The 16,583-nt window shown below is 37.2% G+C and overlaps 1 protein-coding gene across 1 annotated transcript in view; it reads right to left on the reverse strand.

The window, feature by feature from the left end:
- Nucleotides 1-9,120, reverse strand: part of mpp7b (MAGUK p55 scaffold protein 7b) — a 72,517-nt gene extending 63,397 nt beyond the window's left edge. Inside the window, exons 1-4 of the mRNA XM_051871100.1 lie at nt 9,025-9,120; nt 8,269-8,339; nt 7,881-7,999; nt 1,012-1,089 (exon numbers count right to left, since the gene is read on the reverse strand). Coding sequence (XP_051727060.1) covers nt 1,012-1,089; nt 7,881-7,999; nt 8,269-8,339; nt 9,025-9,119 — 363 coding nt within the window. The 5' untranslated portion in view covers nt 9,120. The remainder of the gene's footprint in view (nt 1-1,011; nt 1,090-7,880; nt 8,000-8,268; nt 8,340-9,024) is intronic.
- Between the last annotated feature and the right edge of the window lie 7,463 nt (nt 9,121-16,583).

Here is a 16,583-nt window from a genome sequence, read left to right on the forward strand (position 1 = left end):
GGCTTTGCATTGATTAAATACAGTAAATTTCACATTAAATGCCCCTACTCTTTAAGCAGCTACTATTTGTAACAACATGAACTTGAAGGAAATAATATTATCACATAATACAGTCAAATGGGAAACATACAGTTACACATTTATTAATATATTTTCAAAATTAAAAAGTTAAACATATTTGTTCTCACTAGTTTAATTTGTTCATGCAGTATGAACTAACAAAGCGGTGTTTGTATTATCCATTAACAAACTTTTTTTAAACAAATATTGCTCATTGTACATCATGATATCTTATGCATATACGAACACAAAAGTGATTTATTAAAAAGTATTGTTGTTAAATATCGATCCAATCAAAATCCATGTGAATATAGCTCATGTTTAATAAAAGAACATTACGTGTATACTAGCGCAACTCTATTAACTGTGTAAGCTCTGCCCCTTACTTCTGTCCTGTGGCTGCTTGTCTGGCACTGCTGGTCTGAAACTGCTGGTTTCTGCAGATTCTGCGGCCAGATACTATTGGATTTCCTGAGACCGACCTCTGACCAGCATGACGTAGCAATATTGGCTCAACCAATGGAGCGAGTTTAGGGCGGGATTAATTATTTGCCCTACCAATGGCAGATAAAAGGAGTGTTCGGGAAACTTGTTTGAAACAATATATTTCCGTTTCGTCATGTTGGTGGTTATACACTGTGGTTTTTTAGAGTTAAGGGAAAACCAGGTCATTTTGGGCATTTACACACAAAAATTTTGGCCTTAGGAGTTGCCAAATTATTTTATTAAAAAAAAAAACAATAAATAAGTGAGTGTCTGAGGCTGCATGTGCAGCTCATATATTTATGTGACTCTGGAGTGTTCACTAGTAATCCCTTCCAGTACACTTCAAACCGACAACACTAAACAGACTAAAGGTCCTGCAACTGAATCTCATCCAAGCTCCACTGGATTGTCTGATCACTCTGGTCTGGAGACAAAAACCACTAGATGCCCCAGAGGAGAACTTACGTCCTGAGCCAGGCCGCGTATGCTATCCAGCAGCGGAGCGGGCTGCTGGGCTTTGTACTTCTGCAGCCTGTCATAGACCTGTGAGAAGAGGAGAAGTGGCGTTAGGCTGCCGTTCGATGCCCAGAGGGTTAGTGCTCACCCCTTTGACCCTAACCTTCGAAATTCATCTAGTAGCAAAATGTTTCTCTGTATTTCTGTGAGTAATATATCACACATTATGATGAGCAAAAGTTACCAAAGGGTAATATATCAGTCAAATACATTAATATACAAACATTAAAAGCTAAGGAGTTTTGTGTGTTTATCTGTCTGTCCATCCATTGGCTGTTCTTTATGTGCAGCAAAAGTAATGGGAAAGCTATTATAATATCAGCCAAGAAAGATGTAATCGTATTTACGGCCCTCACACAGCTAACAGTACTCATAAAGAGGAACATGTTTCATAACAGATGTATTAAGTAAAACAATTTTACATTTTTTTTAAAGATGATATCACACACTAAAACTAGACACATTTTGGCCAGGTTTGGGACCACATTCTACACAAAACTTCACATAAAGTATCTTTACAGACTTGCTGTCGCTTAATGACTCTTGTTGTTTCTTAATGCAAATCCATGCGCCAAAAAAAAAAAAAAAAAAAAAAAAAAAAAATCACACCTACCTGTAGCGGAAGGCCAAAAAATTATTTAAAGTCATATGTCTAAATAAATATAAATATTTTCACAATAAGAGAACTGCCATTATGTCAACCTAGCGATATGCAAAAACTACAATTTATGGAGATGTATTCTGACTCAGACCACATGCTACATTTATTTCAGATTCTTATGGTACATTATTTGTAAAGTTTCTTCTTGTTTTTAATGGCAGTATAATTGCTTATTTTCCAACTGAAAAAGAGCTCTGATTTCATTTACAGTCATATGGCAGTGCCTTGGAAAAAGCAAAAACATACTCTTTGCGAGTACTTAGTATAATCCTTTAGTTGCATGTTTGTGTTCGCTGCTGAGATGGGCTCTGACATTAGTTGGATCTTGTTGTGTGGTGAGAATTGGTATATCGGTCTAAGATATTTCAGACTCATGCTGAAATGTACAAAATAAATTCATAACTTGCTTCTTGGGGGATACTTGTCAATGTAACAAACACTTTACTTTTTAATGGTCCCTCAACAGGTGTGTGTGGGTGAAGTTTAAACAGTTTCAGCAGTGTCCTGTGGTTTGACATGCTATAATTCATCTAAAAATATTTTAGAATTCTTTTATAATTATTACAGTTGCAGGTTTCTATGATCTTATTTTAATTTAAAACTACATAGAATATTACTACATGGTATGTTTGTAATATTTGAAAATTATAAATCATTTTCATTAAATGAAATGTAACACAGGCAAAAAGGTCATTAAATTACAGGACATAATACATACACTTTCCTAGTATACATACTATTAATACATATGAAGAGTTCAGATGCAAAAGCCTCTAAGTGCCGTCTGAAATTTTCTTCTAAAATGAACATTTTTATCAAGCTTGTATGTTTATGTTATTTAACTTTAATGGCAATGAAAGGGACCTATTAATTGCCATTAAAGTGAAATTACATTTCAATTTTACATTACAAATTAAACATACAAGCTTGATAAAAATGTTCATTTTAGAAGAAAATTATTATTATTATTTAATAATAAAAAAAACAATAAAAACGAAATATTGTGAAATATTATTATAATTTAAAAAATATTTTTTATTCCTGTGGTGGAGCTGAACTTTCAGCACCAGTGTCTTCATTGTCACATGATCCTTCACAAATCATTCTAATGCTGATTTTGGTGCTCAAGAAATATTTCTTATTATTACCAATGTTGACAACAGTTGTGATGCTTAATATTTTTGTGGTAACTGTAATGCACTGTAATTTTTTTTTTTTTTTTTTTTTTTCAGGATTCTTTGATGAATAGACTTTTGATCACATCCTTGCTAAATAAAAGTATTAATTTCTTTTAAAATAAAAATGTCACTGACCCCTCATTCATTCATTCATTCATTCATTCATTCATTCATTCATTCATTCATTCTCCATCTTGAATGTGTTTTATATCCTCTGCACATGTTTGTACAGTATGTGCATGTTTATGATATAGCATGAAGCAGTATTCATAATGTAGTACTTTGTGCATTAAAATGATCATTGTGGCATATTTCTGGCATGCATTTGTACAAGTATTTTCTGTATGACAGAAACAGCTTTCAAACAATTTTCTTGAGCAGTTTTGTAGTTTCTCTAGGGAAAGTAAAAAGTCAGATCGATTGGAAAATCTGATCCTTTCTTAGCATTAAAAGAGCAAAATCCAGCAAGAGCACTGAACACTTAACAGCTCCACGTGACTCATGGAACAGAGCACCAGCAGTCCAGCTGAGCTGTGTTTGGGCTTTTATCACAGTCTCCCCTTCCCCTTCGACCTCTCCTCCCTCTCTCCCCACCTCCCCCTCTCTCAGTGTCGCAGACAGCATGTGCTGGATTCATTAGACCCGTCTGCCAGCAAATGATGATGCTGGGTGTGCACTGGCTGCAGTGTTTGGAGAACTCAGCTTGCAAAAGATTTCATCTTAAAGAAATGCCAGTGTGCCCAATGCCCATAACTAAAAGTGAGTAAATGAGTGAATGAGTGAGTGAGTGAGTGAGTGAATGAATGATTAAGAGAATTGAATGGAAGAACAAATGTATGAGTGATTGAAGTGAGTAATTCACTTACTCACTGAATGAATGAAAATTTGAAATAATGAGTTATATAACATTGAACGAGGTGAAATAAAAAGCTAATGAGTGAAATATCAAGAATGCGAATGATTAAGAGACAATGAATGAGAGAGTGGAGACTTGAATACATCACAATCATACACAAATTTTAAAACAGTAAAATGATGTCTTGTCATACACTTGCTGACTTAAAAACTGGGAAAAACTGGGCATCATATACCAAACGATTGAGGGTCACAAACTAAAAGACTTTCAAGTCATTCAGAACACAAACAAACTCGGAAACATGCGCCTCATTGCTAGGAGATGTGTGACAAATGAAAACAATATGTGCTATTTTCATAAAAGGCAGGATACTAAGACTCAAAAACATGAACAGATCAACTGGCACACACGGACGAGATCAGACAGTGAACCGAACAAACACGGGGTTTAAATACACAAGCAAACTAAATCAAGGAAACGAGATACAGGTGATACAACTCAATTAATCAATGAAAAACCATGGAAACCAATGAACTCAGACAGAGGAAACTGATCTAAAAACAGTAAATGCCAACTCAAAGCCCAACTCAAGCAAACATAAACACAGAGAAAACTAGACATAACCCTGACACCCTGAAATTTCAATTGGCTTAACATATTATTTGTTATTGAGCCAATGTTAACAGATTGTTGCCTCAACTGATAAAATTAAATTCACAGAAATTCAATTAGGCCAATTGAACAATTTAGATGTGACCAGTAACTAAAATTTTTTGAGTTGGAGCAGTCTGAAATTTTTTATAGTGCATCAGGAAGGCATGGCCTCGTACCTCAAAACATCAAAAACAGTCCAACAGAGGAGGGTGGGTGGGGGCTTTGGAGGAGGATGTCGGGCCAGACTGAGCAGGGTCTCCCGGAGGAGGGAGGAGCCAGGGCAGAGATGAAGGCAGGAGTAACCAAGGTGAAAACTAAGGCAGGTGGAGCCAGGGAGTAATCTGGAGCTGGTGGGAAGGCAGAGCCCAATGGACGCAAAGGAGTGGAGAGACAAGTCAAGGAAGAAAGTGAAAGTGGTGATGTCAGAGTAACAACTGACCAAAACGGAGCCGAATGGAAGAGGAAGCCTGGTGGAGCCGTAGGGATGACGGTCCCAGGTGGTGGAGAGGGAGGGAGGAGCCATGGTGTAGCCGACTGATTGATGGGCCAAGGTGGAGTTACAGGCTTGGAGGTACTAGGTGGAACTAGGGCTGAGCTGGCTACCTCGAAGCCCAAGGCGGATCCACAATGCTGGGTGCAGGCAGCGCAGGAGGAGATGAAGGGCTGAAAGGAGACAGTGAAGAACGGCCTTCCTGGCCAATACTGGACAAACAGAGAGTCTAAAATCGGCCTCCTTGGCTGATACAGGAGAAGCATATAATTCAAAAACAGCCTTTTCGGCCGACACAGGACAGGTAGAAACTTTAGGAATGGCCTCATTGGTTGATACAGAACAGGCAGATTCAGGAACGGCCTCTCTGGACAGCGCAGAACAGGCAGAGAAGGTGGGAGTGGGAGGCAGGGAGGGAACATCAAAGACATCAGTGACATGTTGCTGGGCGACAATCTCGGTGCAGACGACGAAACAGGCATGGTGCTGGGTGACAAAACAGGCATAGTGCTCTCTTCACACTCCTCACTGCTCATAATTAGTCCAGAAAACATAATTTTTACCACTGCCTCTGAAGTACAGATAGGGCTTCAATTCCCTCATACCCAACAAGGACACCTTCACGGACTGACGAAGAAGACTTTTTGCTGTGCTCTGGCACAATGCAAATGATATCCAGTCAATGTAGTTCTGGAAGCTCCCTCGAGCTCCCATAGTGGACAAAGGTGATGAGATCTAAATACTTCTGCGTATGAGCCTTGAGGGGCAGATCCCCCTGAGAGAGAAGGAACATCCGGACTGCTGCTAGATCCATAGGTTCTGATATTCTGTCACAAATGGTTGCAGCGAGTATGAGATGCGCAGGATCTGAATGCAGCAGTTATTTTATAATATACAAACTCAAAGAAACAAAACACTTAGGATACTAAGACTTAAAACATGAACAGAACAACCGGTACACATTGATGAGATCAGACAATGACCAGAACAAATACAGGGTTTAAATACACAAGCAAACTAAATCAAAGAAACAAGACACAGGTGATACAACTCAACCAATCAGTAAAAAACCATGGAAACCAATGAATTCAGACAAAGAAAACTTATCTAGAAACTGTAAAAACCAACTCAAAGTCCAACTCAAGCTAACACAAACACAGAGAAAATGAGACATAACTCAGCTCTAAAATTGGCACGAATTATCGAACATGTCCTCCAAATGAATGGAATCATTCAGAAGCAAAAAAAAAAAGAAAGAAAAAAAAATCAGAGATCATACACTACGCATCATACACTGTGTGATTTTATGTAAAATCTTTCAACTGCAGCTGCCCAAAATCCTCAAACTGGCTCTGACTTTCTGCAACTAGTGTTGACTCCTTCTATTACATGTTCCCTGTTTGTTTGGACTTTTATGTTGCGTCCTGTTTCCAGCGCCATGGTGTAGTCAGTTTGTAGTTTTTCTCTGTTAATCTGTCCGTCATTATTTCTAAGTGTTCCTTGTTTCCTTGTTAGACCTCTGTGTATTTATACCACTGTGTTTGCCTTGTTTGGTGTCTGGTGTTGTCCTTTATGGATGTTTACTCATGTGTTGTGTTTAGTTCTGTTTTGCCTGCCTTACTCCATCATGGCCAAGAAGGCTGTCTCTGAAACCTCTGCCTCCCCTGTCATGCCCAAGGAGGCCATCTCTGAACCCTCTTCCTGCCCTGTCACAGCCAAGGAGGCCGTTTCTGGACTCTCGCCTGCCCTGTCATGGCCAAGGAGGCCATCTCTGAACCCCCTGCCTGCCCTGTCACGGCTAAGGAGGCTATCTCTAAACCCTCTGTTACCCCCTTCACGGCCACTAAAGCCGCCTCTGAACACTTTGGACACTCTCTCTCTGTTGCGGCAGCCCCACCATGGTCTCCAGCTCCACCAGTGCCGCTGTGGTCTCCATCTCCACCGGCTTTGCCATGGTAACATGAACAGGCAGTGCAGGAGGAGATGAAGGGCTGAAAGGAGACAGTGAAGAACGGCCTTCCTGGCCAATACTGGACAAACAGAGAGTCTAAAAACGGCTTCCTTGGCTGATACAGGAGAAGCATATAATTCAAAAACAGCCTTTTCGGCTGGTAACATGAACCAGACCCACTTCCTCCTCAGGGGCCTGGCCCTCCTTCCCTCCCCCTTCTCCACCTCTGCTCCACCACCCTCCTGGACTTTTGTTCCCTGTTTTTTTGGTTTTTATTTTGTACTTCTAGTTTCATGTTTCCAGCACCATGTTGTAGTCAATTTGTAGTTTTTTCTGTTAATCAGCCCATCATTGTTCCCAGGAGTTTCTTATTTCCTTGTTAGCCCTCTGTGTATTTATACCCCTTGTTTAGTGTCTGGTGTTGTCCTTTATGGATGTTTACGTGTGTGTTGTGTTCAGTTTTGTTTTGCCTGCCTTGTCCCATGCCTGGATTTACTCTGTTTTGCCCCATGTCTGGATTTACTCTGTTCTGCTCCGTGTCTGGAGTGTCTAATTTTTTTTTATTTATTTTTTTTGGCCTATGTCTCCTTGTGCCTGGGTTTATGTTTTTTGTGTTTGTTAATAAATGTATTTTGTGGCGTTTGGATTCGACTCTCCCTCATTTCTGAAACCCCCGCGTTATACCTCCAGACTGCAAATCAGGGCAAAAATCTGTGAAGTGAATTCCAGCCACAAGTCATTAAAAAAATTAACAAATTAGTGACTGAGTGAATAATGAATGTATGAGTGAGTGAGTAAAAGAGCAAGACAATGAGAGTATAAATGAGTCAGCGAGTCACTGAATCAGTGAATAACTGAGTGAGTGAATGAATGAGTGAATGTGTAGGTGTATCTTCTTATGGTCAAGTTAATGGAACAACTTGATCTAAATGATTTCACCCAATTCGAGTCATAGCACTGGCAAACAGCAGTCACTAAAGTGGGCTAACACCACTCATATATTGGTTGCTGCTAAAATAAAATCTGACCTTGATAAGCAGATGCAGAGTATTGCCCATGAGCATGTCCTGTAGAAAAGTGCTATCCTCTGAGGTGTTCATGTGAGACTCCAGCCCATAAAGCAAAGAGGCGAGCAACCTACACACACCTGAAGATAGAAGGAGAGGAATTTGATAAACAGTCTATTAGTCTCTACTATTAGACTATTAAACTATTAATCTCTATTATTATGCATTTTCTTTCCTTTAAGTGAGCAAACAGACATGTGAATGAAGAATGTTTATGATTTTTCTCATTCAAATATTACCCTCTACTTGTATTAAGTAAAAGTTTGCAACTCTCACCCTCTGTATTAAAACTAAAACATGATGATTAATTACAGATACAGCATTCATGACCCTTAAACATCCTTCTTACCTCCTGGTCCAGATGATGGGTTTATCATCATTCTGTGGTTTGGTGATGATATAAGACAGCAGATGAAGACCCTGCTTACAAACAAACATTTTAAACAATATATAGATATTAGTTGAAATATTTGAAGATCATGATAATATCTAAAAATAAACCAAACTTAAAGATTATAATTGTGTAATTTCAATTGGTTTCACATGAGAATAATTCCACCTAGTGGTAAATATTTCTCCTCTAGCTTAGATGACTTCATTGTCAGTAAGAATTTTTTTTTTTTTTTTTTACCTACATTCAGCAAGGATTAAATGCATAAAAAATGACAGTAAATACGTAGGCCTGAATTCACAGACAGGGTTTAGACTAAGCCAGTATTAGACCTTAGTTCAATTAGGGTATTTAAGTAGCTTTTATAAAAAAATAATAATAATAATAATAAAATAAAATAAAAAAAACATTACTGGTGTGCATCTTGAGACAAAACAATAAATGCTGTTCTTTTATATTTAAGAATCCAGAGGAAAAAAAAAAAAAAAAAAATATCATGGTTTCCACAATAATATTAAGCAGGACAACTGTTTTCAACATAGATAATAATAAGAAAGGTTTCTTGAGCAACAAATCAGCATATTAGAATTTCTGAAGGATCATGTGACACTGAAGACTGGAGTAAATGAAGCTGAAAAATTCAGCTTTGCCATCACAGGAATAAATTATATTTTGCAATATATTTGTTACGTATTATGAGTGTAAGGAGCTCACACCAAATGAGAGTCAAATGAAACAGTCTTTATGTAGAAATCCACAGGGAAACTTAGGAGATAAACAGAGAGTACAGCTACACAGATGTAAAACATTGACGAGATCGGACAATCAACTGACAGAAACAGGGAGTATAAATACAACATCAAATGGGGGAACTAATGAGTTAATTAATTGACAACAGGTGAACTGAATGAGAAAGAAACAGACATGAAAACTAGGTCACAAGGACACAAAGCATAATCCTGACAATATTCAAATAGAAAACAGTTATTTTAAATGGTTATAATATTTCACAATTTTACAGTTTTTGCTGTATTTTTGATCAAATCACCTTGGTGAGCATAAGAGGCTTTTTTTTTTTTTTTTTTTAAATCTAGTGTAAAATCTTACTGACACCAAACTTTTGAACGGTAATGTATAGTAAGGGTTTAACAATATTATAATTGGAACAATACATATTGCTCCTTTATTGATGGTAAATATCTTTTACAAAATGTTATCAGTAGATACTGCTTTTGTTTGATTTTGCTTTTCCACACATTTTTGCACCTTCAGCTCCATTTAAATTCAACCCATTTCTCTTATTATAAATAACCACTTATTTTATTCAATTTCAGCCTCAAAAATAAATGTCATTATTATAATGTCATGTTATTATTTACTTTTACAAATATAAAACAACACAGTAATGTCTGCATTTAAGATAGGATAATAATCCTACTATATTAATCTGCTCAAACATCTCTCACAAGACCCTATAAACGTGAGTGACTATGATTGTCACGAAACTGTTATTAGTATCAGAAATCACACATTGCTATATTCGAAAGCTTACCTGGCCTGCAGAATGAAGTTCCAATAATGGTCTTGTCTGGTAGTTCACTTCTGAACTCTGCATGAAATAAAAAAGAGTGACAATGGCTCATTCACAGACTATCAGGCAGACTGATAATCATCAATAATGACCTAAATGAAACAGACAAGCAGAAACACTCAATAATGCAGCACAGCATTTGACCTATTTAGCTCCCACATACTGTAGCACAAATAAACCTTAAATAAACCTTTTGCAACAAACAAACAGGCACATTCAAAACCAACAACATTTATTTACTGACCTATTTTAAATAAATAGCTGATAATATGGCCTTGTAGACCAGTTAGAGAAGAACTCTAGAAAGAACTCCATCTCCCCATGTCTCTCTTGAGCTGGAATAGTTTACTATAATGAAAATAAACTAATACACCAACAACAATATTTTAGGTAGAATTTAGATTTCAGGTAATCTAATTGTAAGGGGTGTACTGCCTCAAACAAAGGAGGCAGCAGAGGCAAAAGCATTATGCAAATCTATGGAACACTATTAAAAGTGTTAAAGGTAGGGTAGGCAATTTCAGAGGGGCTAGCAATAGCGCGCTAGCTTTGAAATCAGAAGATCCCACCACCTCCCCTCAGAGCTCTCTCCAAAGCCACACCTCCTCCAAAACACATGAATGCGCACAGAGCAGATTCTGCAAACCACCACGAGAGATGGCATTAAATTACCTCATGGTTCAAAGCACATGACATTTCAATAATGAACGTAAACAAAGAGCACTGACTTGTACCACCTGACTGCTGCAGATTCATTTCGCCATTGATAGTGTTTCCATAGAAATGCATAAATCCAAGTCTGAGGACGTGAACTGCACCGAGTAGAACGTCACGGGTTGCTATCTCTTCATCACGGTAGTTATGTCATGAACCCTCATTGTTTTGGTTCAGGAGGAACTGTAAAAGGTGGTTGCTGTTTGTTTGCAGTGCTCGGTGACTGTCTGTCTCTGCATTGCCTCATGAAACATGCTGATGATGTGTGATGTCTGACATCCTATTATTGCATTTGGACCGAATGCAATGATTGGACAAACATTTTGGTCCTGAGACTTCCACAGACGATATAATTACATTGGTAACACTTTACAATAAGGTTCATTAGTTAACATTAGTTAACTACATTAGTTAACATGAACTATTAATGAACTGCACTTATTAATCTTTGTTAATGTTAATTTCAACATTTACTAATACATTATTAAAATCTTGTTAACATTACAAACAACAACTGTATTTTCATTAACTAAGGTTAACGAAGATTAATAAATACAGTAACAAATGTTTTGCTCATGGTTAGTTCATGTTAGTTAATACATTAACTATTGTTTAATTAATGAACCTTATTGTAAAGTGTTACCAGTGCATTTTTTAAATGCACTTCTATTGATTGTTATCAGGATGTGAACAGAGTTTCAACCAGTATAACAAAAAGTGTTTATGAAAAACTTTGTCTATCCTACCTTTAAGCTGCAAGTGTTACCTTAAAATGCTATTTCTACTTGATCTAACCTCTAGTTTAATTTTGTTGGTGTAACCTAATGTAGCTATTTAAAAAAGAAACATTCTAATGATCTTCACTTTTCAAAATTAGTAATTGTCTTGGTAACAGCTGATTAAGGGCTAGCTAGCATGTTAGCTTAAAGTTGAAAATTACCTTTCGTGTAGTGTGTAACATAGCTCTAAGTGAATGAAAACATCCTGCAAAGTTTTAAATCTGAAAGTGCACCGTATATAAAGTTATTGTCTCAACTCTGAGTCAATTAAACGAGTCATTTGTAAAATGAATCCCAAGCCATTTTGTTGTGACGTCACAACGAAACATTAGCATATTGCCCGCCCACTTATTGCATGCGCAGACACCAGGGAAAATTCATTTTTTCAACAATACCACAGCAGTACAGTCTTTTGTTGTGTTCCCGTCATTTTACTGATGAGTGCTTCTCAAACCTCAGGGAGTTTAACGCAGGATTCACAAAATGCTTGGTCTTAAAATATGGATCAATGCCCCGTTTATTTGGACCAGCTTGCTCCTCTGAATCTCAACCTGTAAGTATGATTAATAATTGTTTATATTTTCTAGCGATCGTTCAAAATTCATAGTTTTGTATGTTATGTTGTGTAACGTACACCCTAGTCTGTCTCCTGCTAACCGGCTAACTCACGTTTCTGTAGTTCTGCTATTCAGATGTGGGGCCAATATTGTCTAAAAATGTGTCAATTAATTCAGCTTGTCTGTCTTATTAGGAGTAATGATCAAGGATGGAGCACGACTTTTGTTTACAAAGTGTAATGCATCATCAGCTATTCACGTTTGTGCTCGGCTAACGTGGGAGTTTACAACATACAAAACAAACTGTTTTTTCCTCTGCGTTTTTATTATTACAGTAGAGTGGAGCTCTATCTGTATTATAATAAGATGTTAAGATGCTAGTCCGCGCTAACTAGTTGAAGTATTCTCTCTGTAAACAGTAAAAACTCTGTCAAACAGTGATATAGCCATGTTTTACTTTGTTAGTAGATATGATGAAAAAGTCTGTACACATCTGGCCTAAATGTTTATCTTATGTTAGAGGTTTTCAGCTTCGCTTGGCATTCTGATACAGTTCCCACTGGTGCACCTACATGGTCCGTGTACGTTTTGATAGTTTGTTTTCCAATTTGAAATGAAATACGCAGAAACGAGAAAACGGTCGTTTCCCGTTTTTTCGTTCGTTAAAAAAAACGGAAAAACGAGATCTTGGCTCGATTTTCGTTTTTTCGGGTCACGGATAGAAAACGGAAACACGACTTCAAAACTCGTTTTCCACACGTGGGCGGTCATTACACGCCCCTTTCAGCCGATTGGTCAATCAAATCTGAGCCAGTGACGTCATCATCAGTTCGTTCAACAAAATAACAGTCCTCTGCTGCTATATCAGTATATGTCATATATCGGCTTTCTTCTGTGCAACCTAAGGCGTATTTCACAGAAATATTTATTTCAGAAATGTTAATCAGCACGCAGGCTGTTGTAATACTGATTGTAGTTTAATATGCATGGTGAAACTGCGCTACCCATACACAGAGTAGAGGATGAGAAGCACAGATTAAAAAAAAAAAAACTACAGTTTTCATTTTATTCTATTTTGAAGTCACAGTAAGCAATTTTAAAAAACGAACAATAGCTCATCTCTCTTTATTTATTTTTTTATATAGCCTAACATTGCCTGGACTGAATAATGTTAATAACACTTTGGTTAAAAGATTGGGGAAAGATGTAAAGATCAAACATTAAAGATCAAAATTACAGCTACAGATGCTGAACGTCAGCGTCAAATATAGCCTATCTTTTGTTGTTGTTGTTGTTGTTAAATGTGCGAGTGTTGGATAGTGTTGTTGTAAATATATATATATATATATATATATATACACACATACAGGTGCTGGTCATATAATTAGAATATCATCAAAAAGTTGATTTATTTCACTAATTCCATTCAAAAAGTGAAACTTGTATATTATATTCATTCATTACACACAGACTGATATATTTCAAATGTTTATTTCTTTTAATTTTGATGATTATAACTGACAACTAAGGAAAATCCCAAATTCAGTATCTCAGAAAATTAGAATATTGTGAAAAGGTTCAATATTGAAGACACCTGGTGCCACACTCTAATCAGCTAATTAACTCAAAACACCTGCAAAGGCCTTTAAATGGTCTCTCAGTCTAGTTCTGTAGGCTACACAATCATGGGGAAGACTGCTGACTTGACAGTTGTCCAAAAGACGACCATTGACACCTTGCACAAGGAGGGCAAGACACAAAAGGTCATTGCAAAAGAGGCTGGCTGTTCACAGAGCTCTGTGTCCAAGCACATTAATAGAGAGGCGAAGGGAAGGAAAATATGTGGTAGAAAAAAGTGTACAAGCAATAGGGATAACCGCACCCTGGAGAGGATTGTGAAACAAAACCCATTCAAAAATGTGGGGGAGATTCACAAAGAGTGGACTGCAGCTGGAGTCAGTGCTTCAAGAACCACTACGCACAGACGTATGCAAGACATGGGTTTCAGCTGTCGCATTCCTTGTGTCAAGCCACTCTTGAACAACAGACAGCGTCAGAAGCGTCTCGCCTGGGCTAAAGACAAAAAGGACTGGACTGCTGCTGAGTGGTCCAAAGTTATATTCTCTGATGAAAGTAAATTTTGCATTTCCTTTGGAAATCAGGGTCCCAGATTCTGGAGGAAGAGAGGAGAGGCACACAATCCACGTTGCTTGAGGTCCAGTGTAAAGTTTCCACAGTCAGTGATCGGTTTGGGGTGCCATGTCATCTGCTGGTGTTGGTCCACTGTGTTTTCTGAGGTCCAAGGTCAACGCAGCCGTATACCAGGAAGTTTTAGAGCACTTCATGCTTCCTGCTGCTGACCAACTTTATGGAGATGCAGATTTCATTTTCCAACAGGACTTGGCACCTGCACAGAGTGCCAAAGCTACCAGTACCCGGTTTAAGGACCATGGTATCCCTGTTCTTAATTGGCCAGCAAACTCGCCTGACCTTAACCCCATAGAAAATCTATGGGGTAATGTGAAGAGGAAGATGCGATATGCCAGACCCAACAATGCAGAAGAGCTGAAGGCCACTATCAGAGCAACCTGGGCTCTTATAACACCTGAGCAGTGCCACAGACTGATCGACTCCATGCCACGCCGCATTGCTGCAGTAATTCAGGCAAAAGGAGCCCCAACTAAGTATTGAGTGCTGCACATGCTCATACTTTTCATGTTCATACTTTTCAGTTGGCCAAGATTTCTAAAAAATCCTTTCTTTGTATTGGTCTTAAGTAATATTCTAATTTTCTGAGATACTGAATTTGGGATTTTCCTTAGTTGTCAGTTATAATCATCAAAATTAAAAGAAATAAACATTTGAAATATATCAGTCTGTGTGTAATGAATGAATATAATATACAAGTTTCACTTTTTGAATGGAATTAGTGAAATAAATCAACTTTTTGATGATATTCTAATTATATGACCAGCACCTGTATATATATCTATATCTATCTATATATATATATATTGCATTTGTGATTAGGCCTACCGATTGTCTAGCGTCAAACCTGTAGCAAGGAGCATAACGGATCCCGTGGCAGACGCATTTAACGATGACATGTCGCATGAATGTACATTTACATTTAGGCTACTTCCCCAGCAACAGCAGCTAATGTGACTTAATCACAAGCCGTGACAGGTTATGAATAAACACCTTCTTTCTCTGCAATTAAATTTATTCTCAACATTTTATTTTAACGATTTTTTTCTCAAAATAAAACGTCTCTGACTTCGAGTTTATTCTCAACATTTTGTTTCGATTTTGTTCTCGAAATTTAGCTATATTTTTTCTCAAAACAAAACGCATTTTTTCTTGTAATTTACTGAGTTTATTCTCAACATTTTATTTTGACAATTTTTCTTGAAATTTAACAAATGTAATCTCGGATTATAATGACTTTAATCTCGAGATGGTTTTATTTTTCATTATTGCTTGGTCCTAATTCGTCAGAATCTGGCCAAAATAAATAAATAAATAAAATAATAAAATAAAAAATAAAAAAAAAATTCTACATCCTACATACCCGGTGTTGTCACATGTCAAATAGGAATAACAGTTTTATTAGCCTATATTTATTATATTTCATATTTGTCTTTTTTCCATAGGCTACATATCGTGAAAACAAATGTAACACACACACACACACACACACACACACACACACACACACACACACACCACCACCACCACCAACAACAACTATTTTGGTTAAGAAGTTGCTCTTATTTTTTTATCGATGACTTCGCAGCGCATTAGTATTGCTGTGCATGAATAACAATGAAAATATGAAAATATATTTAGCTACTGCGCCTTTCGACGAAACCACTGTAAAAAAGACGAAACCCAGCACGGAGGTTATCGCGGCCATGGTGATAGTTGTCCCTGTGCGCCACCTGGTGGATAGCCTATTTTGTAATGATTATGTATGACTGCATAGCCTACTATATACTGCAAGGAATGTCATGCGTCTGCTAAATGATTGAATTTAAATGTATAAAATGTAAACAAAACATTAAAATAAGAAAAAAAAAAAAAAAAAAATTAGTGCAGTAGCCACTGATCTATAATAGAGAATAGCATTAGCTTATATATAGCCTATATAGATCGGTGATAGTAACGTTAGCCCAAAGGATGTCATGCGCTTGGCTACAGATATAGAGGCATTTACATTTTACATTTTAAAAACACAATGACTGCTTAAAAACAGACTTAATTAAATTTACTGTAGGTTTTTTTTTATTTCTGTGAAATACGCGTTATTGTTGCACAGAAAAAAGCCGATATATGACATAAACTGATATAGCAGCAGAGGACTGTTATTTTGTTGAACGAACTGATGATGACGTCACTGGCTCAGATTTGATTGACCAATCGGCTGAAAAGGGCGTGTAATGACCGCCCACGTGTGGAAAACAAGTTTTGAATTCGTGTTTCCGTTTTCTATCCGTGACCCGAAAAAACGAAAATCGAGCCAAAATCTCGTTTTTCCGTTTTTTCAACAAACGAAAAAACGGGAAACTACCGTTTTCTCGTTTCTGCATATTTCATTTCAAATTGGAAAACAAACTATCAAAACGTACACGG

Source organism: Ctenopharyngodon idella, chromosome 2, assembly GCF_019924925.1.
Source record: "Ctenopharyngodon idella isolate HZGC_01 chromosome 2, HZGC01, whole genome shotgun sequence".
NCBI classification, from domain to species: Eukaryota; Metazoa; Chordata; class Actinopteri; order Cypriniformes; family Xenocyprididae; genus Ctenopharyngodon; species Ctenopharyngodon idella.